The sequence below is a fragment of the Octopus bimaculoides genome, chromosome 9 (genome assembly GCF_046866305.1).
Source record: "Octopus bimaculoides isolate indiv1 chromosome 9, ASM4686630v1, whole genome shotgun sequence".
NCBI lineage: Eukaryota > Metazoa > Mollusca > Cephalopoda > Octopoda > Octopodidae > Octopus > Octopus bimaculoides.
In genome coordinates, this window is record NC_142936.1 from 60,934,588 (window position 1) to 60,950,277 (window position 15,690).

The 15,690-nt window shown below is 35.5% G+C and overlaps 1 protein-coding gene across 1 annotated transcript in view; it reads right to left on the reverse strand.

Annotated features, from left to right (window-relative positions):
• Window positions 1-15,496, reverse strand: part of LOC106871037 (autophagy-related protein 9A) — a 47,618-nt gene extending 32,122 nt beyond the window's left edge. The window contains exons 1-3 of the mRNA XM_014917297.2: window positions 14,976-15,496; window positions 2,633-2,749; window positions 424-532 (exon numbers count right to left, since the gene is read on the reverse strand). Coding sequence (XP_014772783.1) covers window positions 424-532; window positions 2,633-2,738 — 215 coding nt within the window. The 5' untranslated portion in view covers window positions 2,739-2,749; window positions 14,976-15,496. The remainder of the gene's footprint in view (window positions 1-423; window positions 533-2,632; window positions 2,750-14,975) is intronic.
• Between the last annotated feature and the right edge of the window lie 194 nt (window positions 15,497-15,690).

The following is a 15,690-nucleotide window of genomic DNA, read 5'->3' on the forward strand; positions in this document are numbered from 1 at the left end:
CCTGAACATCTGCCACATATAAAAACTAACTTCATAGTTAACCTGCCTATATATATAGTAGAAACTCTATAAGATGTACCCAGTGCAAGCTATGGACACATAAGAGGTGCAGCAATATCAAAGGCAGGTTAACTAGGAAGTTAGTTTTTATATGGGGCAGACGTTCAGGTGCAATAAACACTGAAAATGATTTAAGATATTTTGGTCTCGGGTTGAATACTGGAGTGAAGAATTACAAACTACCAATTTTGCAGCAGCTAGTTGTTTGTACTTTCCCCACCACACAAATATATGTAAACACTACACAAATATCTAAAATATATGTTTTATACTGCTATACACAGCAGAAAATTTTACAAATAAATTTTAACAGTGTATATAATTAAAATATGAAAAATAAAATGAAACATAAAATGTTCTTACAGAAGCTGTAAAAAGCTATCCAACACCATACATTTATAACCATTTTTTTGATGATAGTTATAAATTCTTGTAAAAAAGTCATCCAAATTTTGGATATGATTCCATGAATCTGAAAAAAAAACATGTTGAAAATATTTAGAAATTTATGATAACAATTTTTGAACTTCTTCCCTTCTTTATCTATATCCCTTTCAATATTTTTAAAGGTATGAAGGTATTGCAAAAGACATGTGTCAACACATGTATGTGTAAGGTAATAACATAGAGGAAAAATAGTGGCTTGTGAAAAAAGTACGTAAAAAGTCAATCTCACAATCTAAGCAATGTTAAAAAGAACTATAAATATATTTGGCTAGATAAGAAAAATATTCAGTGTGATAGATAAAAAAAATATGTAATCTTGTGTTTATTCGTGGCTTCATTAAAAGAGTTTTTATTAAATATTTATGGCAGTAGCGACAATTATGACCACTAGATTAATGTGATGTACTTTCAAGACTAATATAAAATAAATATGTCCTTGGAATATGAAAACTGATTCACAAGCACTGTACAATCGCATTATTATCATTTAACCTCTATCTTCCGTGCTAACATCCTCCATTGTCTACATTGGCATAGTTTCTACAACAACATATATATATATATATATATATATATATATATATATATATATATATATATATAGTAGAAACTCTATAAGATGTACCCAGTGCAAGCTATGGACACATAAGATGTGCAGCAATATCAAAGGCAGGTTAACTAGGAAGTTAGTTTTTATATGTGGCAGACGTTCAGGTGCAATAAACACTGTAAGACTCTATCCATAAAATATATTTCTAACTTTACCATTGTTCTCTTTATCCTTTTCTCTATTTATACATACACACGCTAATACACGACTTATAATCCCCAATCCTGTTTATACAACGATTGGGGCATAACTAGCCGGTATACAGCACTTACTCTGTATTACCTGTATCTTTGGGTTTGGTTAAATCCAATACCCTCCTTAACCTTATATATATATATATATATATATATATATATATATATATATATATATATATATATATAATTATTATAAGATCTGGTAATTAGTCATATATTAATATATTAATTAATATCGATTAATTATCAGGGGGCCAGCACATTTAAAGAATCAAAGAGATTCAGAAATATTATCTGCAATCTCAGGGGATTAAGGTACATTTTAAAAAATAACGTCGACCACTAACGTGGACAATTAATGCGCTAGAAATAGATCACATCTTGTGTCTATTAAGACCTAAAAAGTTCTCAACATGAAATATAGCAGCATACCAAAAACGTGAGCGGACAAGACATTTAAAATCACCTAAAAAAATCATTATTAAACAGGAACCAGGTTTCGGATTTAACAAATTCTTACCTCATCAGCCTGATTTGTAATGTAGCAGCAATTATCAGAATCGTATACATAGTTGCCCACCGCCATGGGTGCGCGTGCATATGGTTCTGCTAATTACAGCTTAATGGTAAAATTCAAAAGTCTTCGTTTTGGTGCGCTAATTCCAGGAATATATCCGCAGAAAATATTTACTGCGTCGAATATATTCAGTATGAGAACATGAGTAATGGGTAAATATATATATATATATATATATATATATATATATATATATATATATGTATACGTATATTTGACAGACTTCTTTCAGTTTCTGTCTAACAAATCCACTTGCAAGGATCTGGTCAGCTTGTGGCTACAATAGAAGACACTAGCCCAAGGTGCTACAAAATGGTACTGAACCCCAAACTATGTGGTTGGAAAGCAAGCTTCTTACAATACAGCCATGCCCGGTAAACAATTTTTCCAATTTTAACCAGGAAATTAAAAAATAGTAATATTAAAATATGAAATTGGAATTATTGCATGATTGAAAAGATTTTCTTTTACATGACTTTTTTTCCAAATTGATGGACAGAAATTAAATAGGCTAGATAGTTCAAACTCACAGGAAGAAAGGGTAATATTTTAAAACTATATTGAAAATTCTCGTAAAATATTTAATTAAATAGTCTTTGTAATGTTTTAATTAAACCTTAGTAAGACACTAACTGCTTTAAAATTCTAGGTTTTCGGTGTCTCAGTTGCATAGCTACAGTGTTTTAAAACGTCTTTCTAAACAGACTTTCTTAGATAAAAAAGAAAAAAGAAGCAACTTACTGCCACCTCCTTCGGGTAAGATCTGGATAGCTGGCGATGATTCATCATCGTTATCATCTTCAGGAAAGGATCCCAAAGCTTGATAGCCAGTTTCATAAGTGGTCATCACTGTGGATTCTAAAAAACATTATACAAAAACAATAGAGTAATAGTGAGATTCTTGTTAACAATACTGAGATCTATAAATTAAAGTATAGAAAACAATTTTAATGTTAGTAAAATGATTGGCATGTCTCAAACAGAAAAAAATTTATTTATTATAATTAAGAAGAGGAGAAAAAGAAAAAATAGTTCTGTATTCATTTCTTAGTACACATTACATTTGGCGACAGTCAATAATAATAATATCCAAGAATTGAAACCAACAGATTGTTCTTCAAATGATACAAAACCCAAAATTTAAAAGAATATATAATTTACACTGAGTAAAATGGTATTTAAACATCTTAATAATATAACACAACAAATCCAGTAATCTATGTAATATAGAAGATGTCTGTCTGTTTAACTGCATGCATTTCTACATTTAACAACCAATTTGCACCAAGTTTCATACATAGGTTTCTGAAGTCCTATTATGCGTCATATGCTATTTTATATTTCTGTACATCGATTGTGGGGGCCCCCAAGGGGCAGATAACCCCCTTAAGCCTCTCCCTTGGAGTCAGCTGTACTATAATTCCTGCAGTTTGCTTCCAATCTTCACCAAAATTAATCTTTTGTTTGTCTATGGCCTACAAATGAAGTTGCAGACATGCACTTGCACAGAAATTCAGGTCGGGGACCCCTTGGGGGGCAGTAAACTGATTTTGATGAATGTTGAAGTTGATATCATTAATGCAACAAAATGTCATAACTACTTGAGTTGGCATTTGGTTTTCACAAAACAAGACGTATTGATTACCCATGGCTCACAGAGGAAGGTGAACGCATGAACTTTTACTTGAACTTATCATTTGATTTTAACTTTACAGGACCCATTTGTTATCCATTGCCTAAAGATGATGTTGAAGACACTGTCTTTACCAAGAACAAGCAAGGGAACCCACAGGGGGTAGTAAGCCCCGGTGATTCATTTATTGAATTTGGCTATTGTAACACAGCAAAGGGTCACAGCTTCGATAATTGGTAGTCCCATAATTGGTAGTCACAGCTTCGATAATTGGTAGTCCCATAATTGGTAGTCACAGCTTCGATAATTGGTAGTCCCATAAAATGAATTTTGACTCAGTTGTTATTAATTTACTACAGATGAAGATATAGCGAAGCACATTTACTTCCTTTTCAATTCAGCAAGAGGACCCCCTCGGAGACAATGAGCTAAATCATTAACCCATAAAAGTTCAAACTGCCACAATAAAACAGCATCAGAACCTCAGGAGTTTATTATGGTTATTGCCTGCCATAAGATAAAGTAGCGCACATTCATTATCACTTGAATTCTGCAAAGGAACCCCCTAGGGAGGACAGTGAGCCCCCTTTGGACCACTTTTAAAGTTCATATTATGGTTGCAGCAAAGCATTTAAACTTCTGAAAATAACAGTCAATTTAAATGAAAGTTGATGCATCAGTTACTCATGTCCTATAAATGGAGTAGAGAATTTTTAAATCCTTCTGACTAAACTTTAGTTTGCTTAGTTAACTTTAGGATGATTGAATTTTAATTTTGCAACTGGTTGTCTCCACTGTGTAATAATTGCACCACAATTAAGTGTGGAATGGGGAGTTAAATTTTTTTCCTTGAACTTTGGTGTCATTTCACACTCCTAACCAAGAAAGCGCGATTTAACCCAGGTGTAAATTTTAATGCCCACTGTATGTGGATTGTGCTATTTCACTGTGCGAATGATTGATTAGTTTTTGCACTCGGTTGTCTCCCCCATTTAATTGCAGCTCAAGTGCAAAATGGCAATCTCTGGTCAACCACACATCAGTGAGTTGTGTTCAGCAGATTTCATCACACTTATTTGTATTATCTAACCAATCAAACAACTTGAGTGTTGTTCATTAAGCGAAATCACTCCTATTTATATCAGTCAAGTCTCACCTAGGATCACACTTCATTTTTGGCTTTTGACAATTGGTAGGTTTTTTTTACTTGTGTACTCACATAACCTACCCCATGTTTCTGTTTGCTTTTTCAGCATTTGTTACCTTAAATGAGGTGTATTTAATGTGTTTATGATCATAAGGTCCCAGTTTACCATTCCGTGATTTATTGGACATTTTTTCCTCTATCCTTTCAATAGTTAGTATTTACGTATTGCTATTGTTGTGGAGGCACAATGGCCTAGTGGTTAGGGCAGCGAACTCACGGTCGTGATTCCCAGACCGGGCGTTGTGAATGTTTATTGAGCGAAAACACCTAAAGTTCCACAAGGCTCCAGCAGGGGGTGGTGGCAAACCCTGCTGTACTCTTTCACCACAACTTTCTCTCACTCTTTCTTCCTGTTTCTGTTCTACCTGTATTTCAAAGGACCAGCCTTGTCATGCTCTGTGTCACGCTGAATCTCCCCGAGAACTACGTTAAGGGTACACGTGTCTGTGGAGAGTTCAGCCACTTGCACATTAATTTCATGAGCAGGCTGTTCTGCTGATTGGATCAACTGGAACCCTCGTCGTCATAACCGACGGAGTGCCAACCATTGCTAATGTTACAAAGGTGAAAAAAATATATTGATTTCGCATTCACGCAAAGCAAATGTTGCTCTCTGTCTTTTAAAAGAAAAAAACAACAAAGTCTCTTTTAAAAGAAAGAAAAAGAAAAATCAAACAGTCCATGTTATCAAAGGGAGATAGAGCAGACAGTAGACAAGAAGGACAAAAAGGACGGCCATGGAGTTAGGTCAGTAGAAAAGACAGTGGTCAGTTGTCGAATGGACAGGAAAAAGAATGGTGCTTTTGACAATACTACGTACGCCTCTGAAGTTGCTTTTGCTATACGTTATAAATGTTCAAAGTCTCCGTTTTCCACATTTATATGTTGTTATCACGCTTTGCTATCGATGTTCTGTGGTTTTGACTTAATCTACTTTTCCCTACATCTTATTTACACATTTTTTTGACATTCCAGCGTGATCTTGCCAAGGCCATTTTTGTGACCACCAACTTTTACATGTTTTCCTAGGTTACAATCTCAAATAACAAGCAAAGCAAATACGACACACCAAAGTGGTGTGAAGGACTTCTTAAGGGCCACCACCTCTAATCGGAGTCATTTTGCTGACAGCTCTGCCATTAGGACTTTAAAGAGTGAACAATCCAAGGCCCTCTTTAGGGCCAACACCCGTAAATTGTTACTCCTATAGTCGTGTTTGACAAAAGTCTTTTGGTTCATTTGAACAACTGCTCCATTGAGAGTTATACCAGGCAATGCCGGGTACCTCTGCTAGTTACTGTATAAAAGCAGATAAAAGATATATCTGATGAAAAAGTAGAAAGAATAACATAGAAAGTAAAGCTAATAAAGTAGGCTTGATTAAATAAATACACAGGATGATTTTATAAAGTCCCATTAGAATCAACAGAAACCAGTTAACAACTGCTGTCAGTTCAGTTTTTTTTAATGTACACCTCTTCTCCCAACACACACACTTCTTAATGTACACACACTTTTTAATCTACACCTCCCAACACACACACTTCCACCTTCTTATCACAGATTTCATCCCCTTCCAATCCCTTCCCCTAGTGACTGCAATGGCTCGGGGATTCCAGGATAGAAATAAACTCAAAGCAATTAGTTTTGTTTCATACAATTGAAGAAACTGACACTGACTAATCCACTAATTCTTGGGTAATGTGAATACTTTACACACGTCTTGTTTATAAATAGTAAAAACTGCATTAATTGCTAGTGGCTTTAGTGGTAGCTAAAAGGTTTGACTGACAGACCCCACAACTCCAAGTGAAATTATTAGAGTACTGTTATTGACATGTTTTGGACAACAGAACTACTGATACAATGCCTTTCTTTGGTACTATAGTAAACAGGAATATCTGAGCTGAGTCTATAAATTAATGGAAGATTTTTTTTCATGTATAAAGTATCACTATCGCTAATAGTAGAGAGCTGAGTCCTTGCCTTACATGATTTTGAGTTACTCTGATGTACTGGGCCAGTTTATATTGTTTATCTTATTCCAGAAATATGGTGCTGTATCAATGACAAAACATTGAGTCAATCAGCTTTCACTTACTGTTATAATCCCTTTTTGAGATTTATGTTTGATAAACATTTTGCTCCTGTCTGTGTAACTGAGTATAGGAAAGGTCAGAAAGGTTCAGACAGCTATAATGACAATGATTATACATTACTCAGTCGCACAGACCAAGGAAAGTAAGGTACCTTAACTAAATAGTATAATCCAATAGCTAAACTAATCAGTCACCAACTAGACAGAAATGATTCATAACAGGACACTTTATAACAAATGACCACAGTTCTGTTTTTCAAGAGTCATGTATGAAGAACAAGATGAAAAGAGTGTGAGTAAAAGGAATGAAAAGACAAAGATAAGATGAAAAATAAGCAGAAGAATAAACAGAAAAAAATGAAAAAAAAACATTGAGTGAAATAAAAAGGAAAGGATGAAATGTCAAAGAGAAGAAAGGTGAGGGGAACAGTTAAGATAGTGATAGAGCCAGGTAGCTACATATTAGATAACTCAAAATAAACAAATCTTAAGCAGATATTAACAACCTTGCTTAATGTTAAACTGTATCAGCTGTAGATAGCTTAGGTACTTGAAATGACTTACTGCAGCACAAGTACATACAATCTGAGTCCCTAATATTGTGGAGAGAATGAATGATGGGTGATTTCTATAACTTTCAGGATCTCTTGAGAAGAGTAACTTAAAGTTGTTCTTTGTTGGGTACATCAAGAGTTTCCAACAGAGGACTTAAATACAACATTATAAATTAACAAAACAATTGTTAATCATACAAAGCATACACTAATGTCCTAGAGGTTAACAATTGTCTGTAATAAACATAATACTGGGAATGGTCTGTGAGGTAGAAAACAGAGTTAAAAATAGCAATGACAAGATTACTCTGGCATAGTAGTGAAGATTATCAAAATACTAGGCTTATAAAATAAGTATCAAACATGTACAGGTAACAGACTATGCAAATGACTATAACTGCCTTCTCCGTATATACTTCTGTTAATGTAAAATGTATAACGGATGCTTTCAATGTCAAAACTTACATAGTGCTCCAATAACATCTATTTACTTCAATATGAACTAGATCAACAGATAGTTGAAATAAATTATTGAAAGACACGATGCAGTAATGCAAGACAGTAACAAACAACAGTAGATGAACACCGAAATGACACTATCACTTAAAATTCTTGAGGAGCTGGGAATGAGGTGAACCTAGTTAAGCTTCTTCAACCAATGCTACACATTTATTTACAAAAATATCCAGAAACATGCTACCTTAGGGCTTAATTAACAAATACATACACACATGTATACATATATATATATGTGTGTGTGTGTGTGTGTGTGTGTATCATCATCAAACATCCGCCTTCCATGCTGGCATGGGTGGGACGGCTTGACAGGAGCTGACCTGGCAGAAGCCTGCACCAGACCTCTGTAACTGTTTTGGCAGGATTTTTACAGCTGGATGCCCTTCCTAACACCAACCACTCGGCAGAGTGGACTTAGTACTTTTTACATGATACAAGCACAGGCAAGATCAGTTTTGGCAAGGTTTTTACAGCTGGATGCCCTTCCAAATGCCAACCATTTTACAGTGTGGACTGGATGCATTTTAAATGGCAATTGCGCTGACAGGGTCACCAAGTAACTTGCAAGACAAAATATTTTGCGAAAGGGAAGGTATTGGAGGAGGTGACCTTGTGTCAAATGGTGAGAGGTTATAGTGAGACAGAGAGGCAGAAACAGGTGTCTTGCAGTAGAGGAGGTACAAAGTTACCTGGCCAGAGAGAGAGAGATCAAGAATGAAGACCGAAACAGGTGTGCTGCCGCAAAGGAGATACATGGTTACCCAACCTGAGAGAAGTGCAGGAGAAAGAGAGAGAGAGTGAGACCGCAGGATGGAGATGGTAGTAAAGTGCTGGGCATACTCACGAGGACAGAGATCAGAATATAAATGGGATGGTTGAGTAAAGGAAGAGAGAGATATAGATGGTGGTAAGTGCCAGGGCATACCCTTGAGGTTCAAAGGTCATAATATAAGTGGCAGGATACATTTGCACTTTGTTGAACATGCACACTGATGTTGCACATCCAACAGAGCATACTGCCTTCATTTCTCTCCAGTCTATGCATGTCTTCTGCATTCAGAACCCATGTCTCACTGGCATGGAGTATAGCCGTTCACACACAAGATCATACAGTCTACCTTTCACTCTGAGAGAGAGTCCTTTTGTTGCCAATGGAGGTAATAGCTCTCTGAACTTCCTCCACCCTATTCTTATTCTAGAAACAATACTTTCTGAACATCCTCCACCATCACTGATTTGGTCACCGAGGTAGCAGAAACCTCAAGAGAGCCTCTGGGCATTTGAGAGAATCTAAGACCCATGTGCTCTTAGTGCTTATTGTTCCTGCACATCTGCCACATACAGAGATGACTTTATCTGTTAATCTACCTGTGATTCCACTGCACCTCTTATGTATCCATAGTTTACACTGGATGCAGCGAATGGAATTTCTTCCAATTCCTTTCTTACATATTGAGCAGGGCCATTTACCTGACGGAAAGAGAGTTTTATCTTCTTTCTTACTAACAACAACTTTGGTTTTTGCTAGGTTAACTTTAAGGCCTTTTGATTCCAGGTTTTGTTTCTATACCTGGAACTTTTTTATGCGTGTGTGTGTGTGTCACTTGATCACGTGACCCACCAGATTATCAAAAGCTGTTACACCTTGCTGGCCACAATGCGCTATGCATTGTTTTAGCATTCAAATGATGCCACCCTGCTGGCTAGGCAAGCAGGCCAACATCCCCCAACCCTGATCAAAAGACAGGGGGACTGGAGCAATGTGAAATGAAGTGCTTTGCTGAAGAATACAATGCACTGCCCAATTTGAGAATCGAACCCATGACCTGGCAATCATGAGTGCAACAGACTAACCACTAGGCCATGTGTCTTAACTGATATATAAATATATATATATGTGTGTGTGTGTATATATGTATATATGTGTGTGTGTGTATACGTATGTATTTGTGTGTAATGTAAGTATCTATGTATAGATAAGTATTCCTAAGGCAGTTAAGTCAGGGAGTGATAGTGGAGAGGGTAAGCTTTCATTACTAAGAAACGTTTCTTGCGATAAGCATCTGAAACAGCTTCTAACAACCAAGTTCAATTCTAGTTTTTTTCATACAACTTAGCCTCTAAATCCAGCAGAACTGCATGTACCAACAGGAGAAGGGTTAAAGGTGGGTGCTGGTGCCTTAAAGCTAGTGCTTCAAATAGCCAGAACTCATCAACCTGAGAAAATAGTTCATCAAAGAGAGAGGAAGAACTCTTGAGTTCAAATCTCTGCTGCCTTGCAGCTATACCCATTGATGTCAGTATGGCACAACAGCCAAACAAAGCAGTAGAGTTCATAAAGTTACTAGAGGATGCCATCCCTGCAGACCCACCAGAAAGAAATAAACAGATGAGATTGAATTCTATTGGAGACACCATCCACAGTAACGTATTGAACGTCTGCTTAGAAACAATTCGAAGCAAGTTCAAGTAGGCTATTCACTGTTATTGAGGTAAAGTATGATGCACTACTTAAATGCTATCCTGCCCAAGCAGCCTGGCATGCACTAAGAACAGCAAAATGCAAGGCCCAGAAAACAGCCAGATGCAGTGCAAGGCTACAACTTTGCAAAGGTATACAATCATCATGTGACACAGGTGATATTTATGGAGTGTATGAGGGGTTCAGCATAACCATGAACAAGATAGTACCACTGAAAACACATAACAGGTGAGACCATCAAAGACAAAGGCAAGCAGATGGGAAGATGAATAGAGCATTAATCTGAACTCCATGGAAAATATCATCTTGAGCAGTGTGCAAGAGACTGTAGGATGCCTGGCAGTGATGGATGAAATAGATACACTGCCAATTGCTGAAGAACTGAGTAAGGCTATCCCCATTGTCTTCACACAGGCAAGGCACCAAGATTAGAGGTCATCATGTGTGCAAAGAAATGATGTTGCCAAACTTATACAAATTACTGTGCCAGTGCTGGAAAGAAGGAGCAATGCTGTAGAACTTGAGAGACTGCAATATTGTTACTCTCTACAAGAATAAAAAGGATAGAAGCAACTGCAACAGTTACAAAGGTATCTCCTTGCAGAGCACCACTGGGAAGCTCTGCACTCATGTAGTTCTACACAGGCTGCAGAAAATCACTGAAAGAATATACCCTCGGTCTCATTGCAACTTCAGGCCAAAACACTCTACAATTAACATTAACCTACCTTTCTCAACAACTACAGGAAAAGTGCAGAAAGCAAAGACACCACTCTACATCACTTTCATTGCTTTGCAAAGGTCTTGAACCTGTAAGTGGAGTCAGCCTGTTCAAAATCCTTGCTCAAATTGGGTACCTCTGAAATCATTCAAGACTGTTCAGTCATGCAACACAGATATGAAAGGCATCATTCAGTCTGATGTCTCTTCCTTGGAATCCTTCAACATTAATAGGATAGTGAAACAGGGCTGTCTGCTTGCCCTCACCCTTTTCTTCACTGTCACACTGAAGTATACCTCTGAAACATCACAAAGTCAAAAGGAAAACTGCACAGCCTCTGTGTGTGTGTATATATATATATATGTATGTGTGTGTGCATGCACACACACGTGTGTGTGTATATATATATATATATCTGAAATCAGCAAAGTTTGTGTTATACAAATATAGGTAATGGTAAACAGTGATGTGTTTACTTCTACTAAATTAATGGCACATTACCATTGTTTTAACATTTACTTTCCATGCTTGCAAGGATTAGACAAAACATTTTACCAAATCCACTCACAAGGCTTTTGTCAGCTAGGAGCTGCAGTAGAAGACACTTGCCCAACATACCATACACACAGGAGCTAAATCAAAAGCTATGCAGTTAGGAGGAAGCAAACTTCTTAACCACACACACACAAACACATATATTTATATGGTACATGGGCTGGTAACCCGCATCGTAAATCAAGTAATACAGGAGGGTGTAATATCCAATGACTGTCATAGCAGCCGTATCATCAACTGTTACAAGGACAAAGGCTACACATTAGAAATGTGGGGAATCTATAGAGGTATTAAATTGTCAGTACAAGTTATGCAAATTGTAGAAAACATTATAGCACAATTGATTAGAGAGAGAGGTAACACAAATGCTATGCAGCTTGGTTCTGAGCCAGGGAGAAGTACTACTGATGCCATTTTCCTAATGAAACAATTGCAGATGTATCAAGCCATGAATAAACACCAATTCCTGGATTTTGTTGATCTAGAGAAAGCCTTTAATAAAGTACCCTATTGTGATCTGGTAGTCTTTGAGGAAACCTGGAATGGGTGAAATGCTTGTGAAAGCTCTGTACAGGCCATGTACAAAGGTAGTCAATAGGGTAAGGGTTAGTGATAAATATAGCAATGAATTCAGCCCCCTTCTGTTGATTATAGAGTTCTAAGCCATAGTAGAGGAGTTTTATGACCAGCTGCCTATAAGAGCTTCTTAATGTTGATAACCATATAGCTGAATATGTACTAGAATTAGGAAAGAAATTCCAAGTATGGAGACAAAACTAGGAATCAAGGAGCCACAATGTGAATCTAGCAATGACAGGACCCTGCTTCCATCAGGAAAATGGCCATGCTTGATACGTTGAAAAGGTACACCCAGTATAAAATGTGCCTTCCTCAGGTGAAGACTAGTTCGGTTCACACTCAGATGAAGCATACAGGCAAAGGAGTGAAACACTTGTGACCCTGTGATATTTGCTGACAATATGGAAGGGTTTCTAACATTACAATGGATTTAGAAGAGCTTGCAAAACCTCTGAATAGCTCCTGCAGTTTTTGCATAGGACAAAGTATCTCTGATGTTTATTTCATCTTTATATGCACTTAATTTAATTTTTGTTAAAGACGTGCATGAGATATTTCAAGTCATGAAGCTGGGAGTTGAGTTCATTTCAAGTAAATAAAGTTGGTATCACAGACAGACAACTGCAAGGGGAAAATCAGGATAACAATTTAACTTCAAAATGGTTATAATTAGTGAAATGAGTTTAATGTGTAATGGCAAAAGTGCTGTAAATTGCATTATAAATAAAAGCATTGAGTTTGAGCCCTGCCTAAGACAACTGGAGACTGGACTAATAAAAATAACAAAAAAGAATTAAATTTATACAAAAGAGACGTTTAATAATTTGAGAATACTTTAACGAAAGCTCATCTCAAATCCAAACAACAAATTAGTAGCAAAGAATAAAAGAAAAAAACAGAAGCATCTAAAAGAATTTATAAATAAATAGTTGATGTCATCAATACTTGCACTGCAAAGAGCACTATTCGAAAATACTGGATGATGATTTCAATCATAGTTATTTTCACTATGTAATTATTTCAGCTAATTCTTCCAAATACTAGCTGATCAATTCTTGACTACAACATCATTAAACATAATTACTTTAGTGAAGAGGCCATGTTAACAAGTGTTTGTCTGTGTATCTTTTATATTATATACTACAGGGACTATTAACAGTGATTCACTTCAGATAGAGTCACAATCTGTGAAGACGAAGGAACATTTGATTTGAATTTCGTTAGCGATTTCAGTTTTGTACTTAAAAGCAGAGGATGACACTGCAGTCATTAAGTGACAGGAATGAAACAGAAAAAAAAAAACATAGCTTTCTAATTTTAAAACTATTATAATACACTAATCTTCAACATTAACTGCACCACAACAGCAGCTATCACTTTCAACCAAACACTTCCTCCCGCGAGCTTTCTTTCTTGAACCTAGCAATTAAAAACGTATACTATAATGGCCCTCAAATTGTCAGTTTCGTCTCACCACGCACCCAGCTTTTCTTATGTTATGAACCACACTATAATATCCTGGACTTTGTTATGATAATGCTTTCTTCAGAACTCTTTTGCTACGTCTGCCCTTCCATCAAGCATATAACACCTAAATTACTTGGGCAATAATGAATGTCTAGCAATTTGATAATGTCAATATTATATAATATGTCTTCATTTTAATGCGAATATCAAAAGCTTTGTTTCTTAATTTTCAATTTGGCATAACATTCTCCAATCTATCTGTTAATGTTCTTTTTTGTTTTGTTTTTTTTTTCTCTCCATTATCAGATGACTTTTTTCTTCTAGTAATCTAATCTGAAGCACTACGTCTTCGTACCTCGAGACTAAATTTATTTAGTATTCGTTTATTTTCATTTACTTTAATTTTCCCCTTCATTTGTATTTCTTCGTTTCGTATAGCTATGTAAAATCAGTTAGAATATACATAGGAAGGACTGAAAATGAGATAGTATTTCGGATATTAACCTTTGATATTTTGGGTGGGGGTCAAATTTATCAAATGCTAAATTACTAGGGTCGCAGAAATAAAAAAGTTAAATTACTTCTAGATTAAGGTCGACGAAATACATACAAAAGATGTCCTTATATAATCTAAAACAAAATATATTTCTATTCTACTCCTTCCAACGTAATTTCAACACAATCCAGTCCTTTGATATATATCGAAAACAAACCAACATATGTAGTAGTAATAGTAGTAGACAGAAAATAACGAAATGATGCTTTAGAGAAATACTCTTAATGATGATGATGTAAGTGTTGTGGATTGAAATGTTTGTGTGCTTTCTTTCCTGTTATGCCATGAATAATGGAATTAAAAGAACCCTGGCTTTCAGAACAGTTTGTATGAAAAACAAAACAAGGTTAAATAGTATCAGTGAATAGTGCCAGCAGCTGGTACAATGAGATGTTCTTATTTCTGTCCAAAATTTAAAAACAAAAAGAAAGAGTAAACAAAAAGACTATTAGTAAACAAAAAGACTATTAGTAAACAGTAATACAAGTAAACAACACGCAAAAGACTTTCGTACAAATTTCAGGTGAATGACACTTAAAAAATAATCATAATAATAAATCTATGAAACAAAGCGTAATTAATCGTCCACGATGATTTAAATGAAAATCAAGAATCTCAATAATGGTATATTTTAGTCGAAAGCTTGGAACATTATTTCCAGATTATTGTTGTTACACAACCATTGCTCATTAAAAAGAGAAAATTCAATCACTTACCTTTGATTTCAAGGATAACAATATAAAATAATAACGTTGGTTTATTGCGAGTGTTGATCACAACTCAGTTTGGCCATACGAAATGGTTTATAAAAGAAAACTGGTTCCCTTCATCCAAGCATCCCAATAAAAATCACAGAAATATCTAACAACTTTCTGGTAATAAAAAGAATATTTCAGGCTGATATTTTGGTAACATAATTAATGAGATAAAACAGGTTTAGTCAAAGTTTGAGTCAGTGCTATATATGATGAAGTCTGTGGAAGGCAAACCAAAAACAATATCTCCCATTTCGACATGGTCTTAATTAGTTTTTATTTGGTCCAAGTGCGCCCTCATTGCAAATAGCTAACTTACAATATAGTAAGTAATAGACTGAAGTTTCAGTTGGGTGTGAGTAATACACTGATTCTTGAAAAATTACCAGTCAAGTGAGGGTTGACTTATGAATAATAATGGAATATTGACATTTGTTATTTTTTTTGTTTGTTTCCTCATTCGTAATACTTTCTGCTGAATTGCTACCCACAAAAAATATTATTTAAATGTTTCTTTATATTGAAAATAATTTATTTCAAAGTGATTTAATACAGGCTTTAATTAATATCCTAAGTAAATTAAGTAATTATTACATGAAATATTTGCTTAGAAAAATATTATTATCTAATTATTACTTCATTAAACGGAAGTTGTATTCACCTCAGAATAGTTATT